Source organism: Camelus bactrianus, chromosome 16, assembly GCF_048773025.1.
Source record: "Camelus bactrianus isolate YW-2024 breed Bactrian camel chromosome 16, ASM4877302v1, whole genome shotgun sequence".
Taxonomy (NCBI): Eukaryota; Metazoa; Chordata; class Mammalia; order Artiodactyla; family Camelidae; genus Camelus; species Camelus bactrianus.
This window is the reverse complement of record NC_133554.1, coordinates 43,906,707-43,917,819: the sequence shown is the minus strand read 5'-3', so window position 1 is coordinate 43,917,819 and position 11,113 is coordinate 43,906,707. Positions and strand designations below refer to the sequence as shown.

Here is an 11,113-nt window from a genome sequence, read left to right as displayed (position 1 = left end):
ACATTTCTAGTTCCTATTCTTCAAATGAAGTGACAAATATCCACTTCACAGGATTCCAATCTCTGAACAGAGTAAAGACCAAGAAAAGATGACACAGACTGTTATCTGTGGATTAAGCATGTAAATAGGAGTGGCTGTCAGAATTCTAAAGATATTCTCCCTAGATTCCTGGCGTGGGGGCTGTTCAATGAAACACTAAGCTAGGTACTGCTGTGAAGGGACTTTGCAACTGTAATTATGGTTGTGGGCCTTAAGACAGGGAGATCACCCTGGATACCTGGTGGGCACAAGCTAATCACCTGAGCCCTTAAAAACAGAAATTACTCTGGCAGGAGTTAGAGAGCTGAGCAGAGAGACGAGGCAGAAGGGGATGTCAGAGAGATTCCCAATGTGACAGACTTGATCAGCCATTGCTGGCTTTGAAGATGGAGGTAAGGGGTCATGAGCCTAAAAATGTGTGTGGCCTCTAGAAGCTAAGGATGACCTCTGGCTGACAGCCAGTGAAGAAATAAGATCTTAGTCTTAACGACTGCAAGGAACAATTCGGACGTGAAACGAGCTTGGAAACGGATTCATCCCTAGAGCCTCTAGGAAGGAACACAGCCCTGCTGGCACCCTTATTTTGGTCTTGTGCAACCTGAAACAGAGAAACCAGTTGAGCCAACTTGGACTTCTGGCCTACAGACCTGCGAGATAATAAATGGGTGTGGATTAAGCCACCAGATTTGTGACAATTTGTTATGGCAGCAATAGGAAACAAACAGCAGGTTTTGATGTCCCCTTAATAACCTGGGGAGGTAGTTACAGGGGAGGAGACTACAGTACAGTGAAAAGGCTCTGAGAAATTCTGCAGATCTAAGCCTTCAGAACAGTCATACTTGGTGGAAGTATTTGTTATCAAGTTTATTTGCAGGTGAAGAGCACAGCATTTACAAAACATATTTTGTACAATCAGGTCTTTACTGCCCTCACATCCTGGGGGCTAAGGAAGACCTAGTCCTTCCAACAGCTATCAACAGTCCTGGATAATGAGTTTATGAAAAACACTTTCTCTTCCTTCAGCAAACAAAATTATTTATGATGTTGTACAGCAATAGGGAGCAAAGGGAAAAACATTACCTCAAGGAAAGCAAATAGCTCTGTTCCTGGTGGGATCCGTCATCTTGCAGACATGAAATATTCATATCAGAGATCTTATATTTCAAGAGGAATGGGTTACATACTGGAACTACAATAATAAACATTTTATTTATTACTAATGGGGAATTAGAAGACTCTCTTTGGACACCAGGTCTTGAAAAGATTCTGCTGTTTCAGAGGACCTCAGTGCCAAGAAGTTCCTTAGAAATCCAGCAACTATAGCCCAGACATTTGGAGATCAGGGTCAGCAAGACTCCTCTCTCCCCTAATTAACCCTCAGATTTCATATTATATCCATTTCCTGCCTCTGGATTCTCTCTCCATTGCTCCACCCCAATATCTGAGAGCTGTCCAAGGGCTGTTTTGATTTTAAGTCATGAAACAGATCCCCAAGTACTCACTTCCACTGAAGGATCTGACTCTTAGCCTTTAAGAGCACAAGTTTTTGAGGAACAAATTTAGGGAAACCAGCCATTCTCCTGAGGCCAGCCACTCTGTGCCTCCAGCTCTAAGCCAACAGCCTCAGTAGAAGGAATAAGGCTGATAAATAATGAATCAGCACCTTGCTCAGTTGGTGGGGTTTAAATGGTTTTAAATTCTTTTAGGTGAAAAATCACCACAATTTTGTGCTCATGGCAGATTTCAAAGGGAGTCTTGAAGAAGAAAATCTTTAAGGGACCCTTGCATGGCCAGAAGTTCTTTTCAAACTGATGTACATAAAATATTTAGTAATCGGGGCTGTGGAAGGACTGAAGAGGAGTTCCCAGGGCCTGGAAAAAGGCCATTTCTTGAGCTCATTCTTGGGGTCCTGTGGAACAGGCTGTATCCTCTATACACATGGCTGGTTGGAATCAGCAGCAGCTGTGGGGGAGCTGGGGTATCAGGTAGGTGTCCAGCTCCTGGCACTGGTAGAGGGCTACGCTGTCCAATACCCACTCTCGGGTCACCACGGGCGCTTCACACATCTGCCCAATCACTGGGGACAGAGAACACAAACAGAGATTAGTGTCAGTTCATGTTTTCCCAGATCAGATTCTAGTCAATCTACTCCAGGGACCTAGTTGGATGAGTCCTTTTTTTTTTTTTTTCATTTTACAATGTTGTGTCAAATTCCAGTGTAGAGTACAATCTTTCAGTTATACGTGAACATATATATATTCATTGTCTGGATGAGTTCTTAAAATTACTCAGGTAGGAGCAAAACTGTTGATCTTAAGCAATGCTTCAGGCCATAGAACCTTACTCAGAAGCCTGAAGACTGACTGCTGCTGAAAGCCTACAGCCTCTGGCAACTTTATTAACACAAGCTCCAATCTGTTAAAGGAAAAGTCACCAGAGAGCAAAACAGCATTGCAATTCAATGATGTGAAAATATGTTTGCAGTATCTTGAGTGAAAAAGCAAAACATACAATAACCATGATCACATTTGTGTAAGATATATGTGTGTACATATATACACACATACGCCTGGAAGAATTTTCTGGTAATCATCTCCAAATGGTGGGATTACTCGGATTATTTCATTATGGCTGTGCTCATTTATATTTAAGTGATGAATATTCATATTTAACATCTCCATGGAAAGAGTTCATGTACTACTTTTATAATGCAAAATAAACAATAAAGTTTTAAAAGGACATTTTAGCCATTCATTCACTAATTCAACAAATATTTTGGGGGGGGGATTAGGTTTATTTTATTTGTTTATTTTAACGGAGGTACCGGGGATTGAACACAGGACCTTGTGCATGCTAAGCATGTGCTCTACCACTGAGCTACACCCTCCCTCAACAAATTTATTGAGCACCTAGGAAGTGCTGAGAGCTGTGTTAATCAAGCACTGAGTAACCTGTGGTGAACCAAACTCATCCCGCCTCATACGACACAGGCCTTCTGAAGCCCCACATGGGAGCACCATCCACTCCAGCTGACCTAAACAGGACATTAAGACCTATGATCACCACAGTAATCTGCACACTTAACCTGGGCCCTCTACCAGATACTCTTCTGGATGAAGGCTTACAGCAAGACTCACCATGGAAGCCACTGTCCTCTGTCCAGGCGTCCGGCTGCACGACCACAATTGAATGAGTACCCTGAATCCCCAGGAAGGAAACAGCATTGAGGGTATCAGAGCAGGACTTTTGGGACAGAAACTTCACTTCTTGATGGTTTACTGAAGAAGATTACTCTGGGGGCAACCAGACAAAGGAGGGGCACGTGGCAAAAAGGAAGGGTTAGCGAGAAAGCCTTCCCTTAGTCTGTTAAATACTTGTAGCTCTCAAGTCCTTACTTATCCCTTACAGATGGAGTCTTCTGGAATGGGTGTGTGGTCAGAGAAGGGTCAGGGTGAAAAAAGGCTTCTGAGACTACACTGGGGTTCTCATAGGGACTGGTGGGTGCCACCCTGCTCAATCACAGGACAGAATATTATGTCCTCCCCCTCTGACAAGGCACCAAACACTTACCTCACTGCGGGTGAATGATGAGGGCTCCTTCACCACAGAAGCCCCACAGAGGTGCACCATCCATTCTAGTTGATCTAAACAGGATATTCAGACCTAAAATCACCACAGTAATCTACACATTTTACCAGGTCCTCTACCCTCTACTCCTCTGGATGAAGTCTTACAGCAAGACTTCTTAATGGGAGAGTCCTTGTCTCTCTGCTCCAAAGGGACATAAAGGCCTCCAAATACAATCTATTCTAGGGGTATGGATTTTAAGTCAATTTGCTACTAATATGCTGCCTACTCTGGTTATCAGCCTCCATAAGGCCACTTGGTAGATAAGGTTTGATAGTCTCTCAAATGAAACACTTGGCGAGAAAAAAAAATCTAAGCTCTAATTTCCATTAATTTGCTAAATTGCTGGCTAAGATACTGCAAAAAAATACCCACCCGCCATCCCTCCTTCCCCGCCTAATTCTGTGTTGGTAATTGATAATCACAGCCACTGAGAGCACCATACTCGGTGGTAATTACTGTAAATGTCAAGAGACGGGAAGATAAGTTATTCAGTCAAAAAAAAAAAAAAAAAAGACAAGTCATCCTGGACAGAGACTCAGCATATCAGCGGGGAAAGGCTATATGTTGGACTGGAATCAAATCACTTGGGGGAAGAAAAATTAGAAGAGATTGTAGAAATGTTCCACTTGCACCTGGAAAACCAGCAGAACTGACCACTGGGTTGCTGCTGGGCCCTTTTGGGTGCTCTTTTCCATCAGCCCATTTCTGGGGATGGCTGAGGTGCTCCTGTTTGGCTGAGTGAACTGAGGTCAACTGACTCACCTCCAATATGACACCAGCTAGAGATGCTGGTTTTCGTTATACCAAAGTACAAAAACACTGAGAAAGCTGAGTGGCACGTGGAAATTTCATAAAAATCCAATCAATAACCAATAAAGAAGACAGAAGCAGAATTACTTTGCCAGGCTCACTTTCTGCCGCTCATCTGTCCCCGCCCAGATGCCAAGGCCATCTTCTGGGGAGAAAGAGGACCTGATCCTTGGGCAGAGGTGGGCACAGAGGAGAAGGTGAGCAGCTTTTGTTTTGAAAAGAACAAACCAAATCTATACACACACACAGGGCCTCAGTGCCATAGAACTCCAGAACTAAGCCCCACAGCAGTCCTAAACATTACATCACATTCAATGTCAAATTTAATTAGAAGATGTTCATCAAGAGTCTTCCCCTGCTCTGGGCCTATGTGGGGCCCCAGGCCCACAGGGCTTATGTAGCTGCTGTATTTTCGTCTCTGTATCAAATGAAGATGGTTTAGGAAGAGCAGAATTCTTTCTTGACATTTACAAACCCAGAAGGTATCCTCTCCCTTACTTACTATTTCCCCCCTTTCTTAGACCAAAGGGCAGTAAGAGCAGTTCTACCCAATCAAGGACAGAGCATACTGTCTAGATCCTGACTCTTCACTGCCTTCTAGCTCTGGAAAAGGGGCACAGGGCTAGTTTTTTGCCATAGGGGTAATATTTAGATACAGGTTTGCCTGACGGGTGGTAGAGAAATAGAATAATGGCTAGAATATCGCACCCATTTGAGGAACCCCCATAAGATGATGTCTCCCATAACACCCTATGATGTGGGGGAAGGCTGGGGCTGGACTTGGCAGTTCTCCCCATCTCTTACCTGTGGGCATGTTGGTAAAGGGTCCATAGCAACAGATTTCTAGGCCTTTAAAGATCTGGGAGAAGACAAGGACAGAGGGAAAGAAACACTAGTTATAAAAGATACGGGTTTTATAAAAAGCAATATAGAGACGCTCAAAAATGAAGAGCTTTTCTTTTCTTTACCACCTGATAATTTCTGCTGCTACTTCCCAGAGAGAATCAGCCCTATGTCCAGAACACTGGTGGGTTTTAGAGCCTTTTTTCAAGTGTGTATATAGTTGATCTACTCTGCAGTCATTCTTTGTCATTCAAGGGCTGAGCATCCCACACTGCCACCAATCAGGCCCAGGTTCTTCCCTGATGATCTCTGCAGGTGACCTCACTTCTTGTTAGAGACGAGAAGAAAAAAACTAGTCCTTCATTATGTTTAATATATTTTATGTTTAATAAAAGGCTTAGATGGCAAGACATTACAGCTATCAGCTGAAGTCTGATGTTTATCCAGACTTGATACATCACTACTCACACGTCCTAATTGGCACAGAGGTCTATGTTTATTTTACGTGCACATGTTCCTTTTCTTCTGCTCCCCAAACATCTGTTCCTGCCTTCACACTGCTCTACAAATGGCCTCTGCTCCTTCAGGCAACCCATGTCATTTTTAATCTGGAAGTGAAGCCTGGTTCTGCCCCTCCTTGCTGAGCTGACTGCCTAGTTTCCAAGAGGCACAGATCACACCATACCTCGTAGGTACCTCTTCCACTTACAGTGCTTGATACACTGTCCAAAAGAACTTTCTGTGATGGTGGCAATGTTCTGTTTGCTTTAATAAGGTGTCCATGAGTCACCTGCAGCTATTGAGCACTTGAAATGTGGTCAGGGTTACAATGAGGAACTAAACTTCCTATTTTATTTAATTTTAGTTAATCAAATTTAAATAGCCTCATGTGGCTGGGGCTACTCTGTTGGACAGGCAAATTCTACACATGCTTTGGCACAGGTTCTTAGGGAAAGACTTGGGTATCATTTAAAGGAAGAAATCTAATTTGTGTCAGTTGGCTGGATATATACCATTTTTTATGTATACATTAACTGTTTATATAAAGGTTTGCACATAACTTTTGTTCTCTTAAAACCATTCCACTAAAATGAAAATTGTCTAGGCCTAGAAATCACCTCACTTTTTTTTTTGTTATTTTTTTCCCAGGGGGAAGGTAATTAGGTTTATTACTATTATTATTTTTTCAGAGGAGGTACTAGGGATTGAACCCAGGACCTCATGCATGCTAAGCATGTGCCCTACCACTAGAGCTATACCCTCCCCCCAATTTTTTTTTTCTTAGAATTTTTTTTTTTTAATGGAGGTACTGGGGATTGAACCGAGGACCTATGCATGCGAAGCACACACACTACCACTGAGCTATATCCCCACCCCTCATCTCAGTTCAAATAAGAGACTGAAGTAGAGAAAAATCAAGAATCTGAAAACACATGATGGCCTTTTACGAAATGCTCACTCCTCCCATTTCAACCTCAGCCAGAGGAATAAGGAGAGCAGGACAAGTCTGTTTCTGTCGTGAGTGACACCTCCGTCTGTGCCATTCTCACTATCCGTATGAATAAACTACATCCCTAACCTGTTGACAGGACCTAGATGCTCATAATGCTAAATGTTCTTCCCAGGCAGCCAGCTGGAGCCAAATGTTGCCATGAAAAGCACAGAAGATTAGGAATTTTTACATCCAGGCTGACACTCACTGATGAGGATATCTAGTTATGAGAAACGAAGTCTGAAGTTTCACCTCTACAAATACATTTCTCTTTCACAGAAGAACACTATGTGACACTTGGTGTCTTCAGAATGACACTACTTTGACCAGGCACTTTCCATCACTGCCATGTCAAATGTAAGAATAACCCCCAGACGCTTGAATTTCCTTTCAAGGAGGGAGGAATCTGGTGCTGATCCTGCCTTGCATCCAGTGGACTAAAAACAAATGGCTGGCTCCCACAGAGCTCCCCTGGGGTGCAGGCAGAAGCAGAAACATGGCCACTCTTCTTGGCATCTGGAAGTTACTTGATAGGCTCAGAGGGTGAGAGTGGACTGACCCCAAGAGTTTAGAGTTCCAGGGCTTGATTTGTGATTATCTCCCAAAGCAGTTTTCCTTAGATAATCACCTCTATTGGTTCTCTCTCAAGTGCTATAAAGGGACAGGAGGTGCTCCGTATGGGGATGTTCTTCAGTGCCCAGAGGTGTACACTTGAAAAAGGAATAAATGCGGACCAGGAGCATACGCACCTAGTCAGTGACCAGAGAGAGGCCAGCTCAGGTGTGACAGGCAAGTGTGAAATCTTGCCTGGAACTCTCCCTGAGAGAATGGTACAATTTTGGCTACATCACCTGCTACAGTATGATCTGGGGAAGAAAGCCACTGAATCTTCCTGGACCTCTAGTCCTTCATTTGTAAAGTTGTTAGAATAATTGATTTTTCTCTTCTGTGAAACCTTCTATAATTTTTCAAGAAACTATGAGATCAGATTTTGGAGGTACTGCCTGAGTTCAACTTCCAGCTGTGTGTGAGCTTGGGCAATGTACTCAACCTCTTTGAGTCTTAATTTTCTCATCTATAAAATGGGTGTAATTACTGTCCACATCTCATAGGGTTGCTGTAAAGTTTTTAATTAGTTAAAATATGGTTGAGTGTTGGGAGCAGTCCCTGGCATATAGCTAACATTATATAGATGTTACCTGTTGATTACTAGCACTTCTCTTCTATGCTCCCACAGACACCACAGGTACACCCTCCTCACAGCACTTACCACACTGCTTTAGAGAAAGACATCACCATGAAGTAGAAAGAGCAAAGGTTTTAGATTCACAACTGTTTCAAATCCCAGCTCTGTCACTTAACAGCTAAGATTTGCACCCTAGAACGGAATCCAAATTACATAACTTATCTAAACCTCTAAGTTCCAGCGTTCATAAAACAGATAAATCAGTTGGGTCACTGGCTTACTGTATCCGACAAGTTCCACATCCACAGATTCAACCAACTGCTGATGGAAAATATTTCAGGGGAAAAAAAACCCCCCCAAATTCTAGAAAGTTCCAAAAAACAAAACTTGAATTTGCTTTTTGGCAATGACTTACACATCATTTACATTGTATTAGGTCTTATAAGTAATCTAGAGTTGATTTAAACCATTTGGAAAGGTGTTATATGTAAACGCTACACCATTTTATAAAAGGGACTTGAGCACCCCTGGGTTCTGGTATCTGCAGAGGGTCCTGATACTAATCACCCCAAGAATACTGAGGAATGACTATACTTATTTACCCTGTTGGGCTGGAAGAACTAAAAAAGAGCCTATATGAAGGCACCTTGTTGGTGCTCTAGCAGTGAGGCCCCTTACAAGATGAATGAGACCATCTCCACGAAAGGGGCCGGAATGCACGGCGGCGGGTGGGTTCTTCTCAACATGGGGGAGGAGGGCTTTACCTTTCTGTCCTGGGATTCTCTTGCTCGCTTTGGACCTTGGTGGTTTCTTCCATTGACAACATCTCCTCTGACTTCAAAGTCATGCTGAAAGAAACCAAGCCCAAACCACAGGGATCAGAGAAACAGAAGTCTCCTTCATTGGAAGCAGAGCAGGTATGTCATATTAAAGGAATAAAGTATTGCCAGGAACTTTTGAAACCCTCACCCCTACAAAAAACCATTCTTTTTGGTGGCCTGAAAGAAATGACCAGCATCTCAGCTGCTGAAATCAATTCATTGAAGCAAATTTTTGTGGGAAGAAACTAACAATTGGCTTTTCACCTCACTGGGACTTAATGTATTTTAATTTTCAACATCTATCTCCTCTCAAAACATTCACTTAGCATTTAGATTAAACTGCTAATACTCTGCTGTTATAAAGATAACTGGGGAATTCCTGATCTCTTAAATCAATGTGTATTACCATCTAAAGAAATAAGGGCTTCTCAGATTTTCATTGAGAGATTTACAGTTAATGAAACCAATACGATAAAATACAAATTTAATACACTGAAGAAAGTTAGAGGCTTTTCATAATCACTATTTTGACTGGCCACAGATGACAGAATAAAGAATAATAGGATTGGGGAAGGTTAGAGGTTTTGGGAGAATCTGGGGGAAGAATGCTTAGAAACAATTCTTACTGAAACTCAAGATTGTAGGGAAGACCACAATCTGAGTTGTTGCCAAGAGCATTGTGAAGAAAAATAAAATTATGAGTATAACCACAGGCTGTTATTAGGGGGGAAAAAACCCTTAATATTTCCTAGTCACTTGAATGAGAAGAGTCTAGTGATAAATATGTCATCTATTTGACAATGACCCTCAAATTTATAGTCCTGATTGTACCCCAGTGCCCACTAACTTCTACATTGATGTCTAATATATCCCCAATCCACGCATCTAAAACAGCTCTTGATTCTACTCCTGCCTCCCACTCCTCCCCTTCTCCCATGTCTTCCTTATCTAATTAATATCACTAAGATCCACTCCATTGTTCAGGCCAAAAATCTAAGTATTACTCCCTCAATTCCTCTTTATCTCATCCTCCAATTTAACCCATTAGTAAATCCTATCTCCAAACATATCTCAAACCAAACTCTTCTTACCATTTCCAAGCCTCCAATTACCCTATGGATAAAATTCAAATTCCTTACCCCACGACTTACACCAAATCTTACCTGATCTGGCCCTTGTCTATGACTTTCTCCAACTTATTGTCTAACCTCTGCTCCCTACACATGATTCACCAATTACTCCTCTCCAGCTACGCTGGCCTGTTTTTCTTTAAGAAACCAAGCTCATTCCTATCTTAAGACCCTTATGTTTGATGCTCCACTGCCCGTGACATTTGTTCCCTACATTTTTCAAGTCCAATTCTTTCTTGTCTTTTAGGTCTCAGTTCAAGCTTTTCAAAACCCTTCCCTGGTCTCCTAACTAGTCAACCTCTATCCCTAGTCAACTGCTAATCTATTTTTCTGTATTTCTTCATAGTATTTGTTAGTATCTTAAATGCATCTTTATTTATTACGTATCTCCCCTCAAGAGAACATGAATCCCACCAGAGCAGGGATCTATCAGTCTTGTTTACTGATAGATCCCTGGTGCCCAGCACATAGTAGGCTCCCAATAATATGTCACTGAATGAAAGCTAAAACTAACAAAATGTCATTTAATTAATCATGAATATGCTGAATAGTGCATAATAGTTTAAAACTGCTTTCGCTAATTTTATTTTGCCTGATCTGTTGTCACCAGCAGCACTTAGATGGCTGTTCTAAAATTATTCCTCCTCCCACGCTCTCTTATTTACCTCTCACTGTTCTCAGTATCATAAAGAGTAACATCTCTTTGAAGGAATCAGATTCCTAAACAGATACATTTGCATATTAATATGAAGGATTTTTCTTCAACAGTGAACAATGAGTTTTCTACAAAGACATATGCATTCTACATACAAAGATTTAGGTGGACCTGTTTCTTGTGCTTATGAATCTTTTCTCGCTACTTTATAAATTCCTTTGCCTTCCTTTGAGGAAAGGATTGTGCCTACTGAAACTTAAACGAGTGAGAACACAGAATTTCCTAGTTTGCACGGCATAACTCTTGATGGTCCACATCGTCAAGGAAAATCTTTAAAAGTAGTGCAAGGAAGGAAGCAGATAAATTTTTGGTGACTTTGTGACTCAATGGTACCAGTCCTTCTGCTTAGTTTGTAACATCAAGTACTTACCTCATCCAGCATCTTTCTTTCTTTAATAGACTGGGTCACCCCTAAAGAGATCACAGAAAAGGTCACACAAGAGCAGA

The 11,113-nt window shown here is 41.9% G+C and overlaps 1 protein-coding gene across 14 annotated transcripts in view; it reads right to left on the bottom strand.

Annotated features, from left to right (window-relative positions):
- Positions 1–888: 888 nt before the first annotated feature.
- BRCA1 (BRCA1 DNA repair associated) overlaps positions 889–11,113 on the bottom strand; it is a 53,360-nt gene continuing 43,135 nt past the window's right edge. For all 14 annotated transcript variants that reach the window (XM_010968937.3, XM_045505871.2, XM_045505870.2 and 11 more), the window contains 6 exons: positions 11,037–11,077; positions 8,765–8,848; positions 5,284–5,338; positions 3,610–3,683; positions 3,177–3,237; positions 889–2,116 (listed from right to left, as the gene is read on the bottom strand). In XM_010968937.3, the coding sequence (XP_010967239.1) occupies positions 1,992–2,116; positions 3,177–3,237; positions 3,610–3,683; positions 5,284–5,338; positions 8,765–8,848; positions 11,037–11,077 (440 nt within the window). In that variant the 3' untranslated portion in view covers positions 889–1,991. The remainder of the gene's footprint in view (positions 2,117–3,176; positions 3,238–3,609; positions 3,684–5,283; positions 5,339–8,764; positions 8,849–11,036; positions 11,078–11,113) is intronic.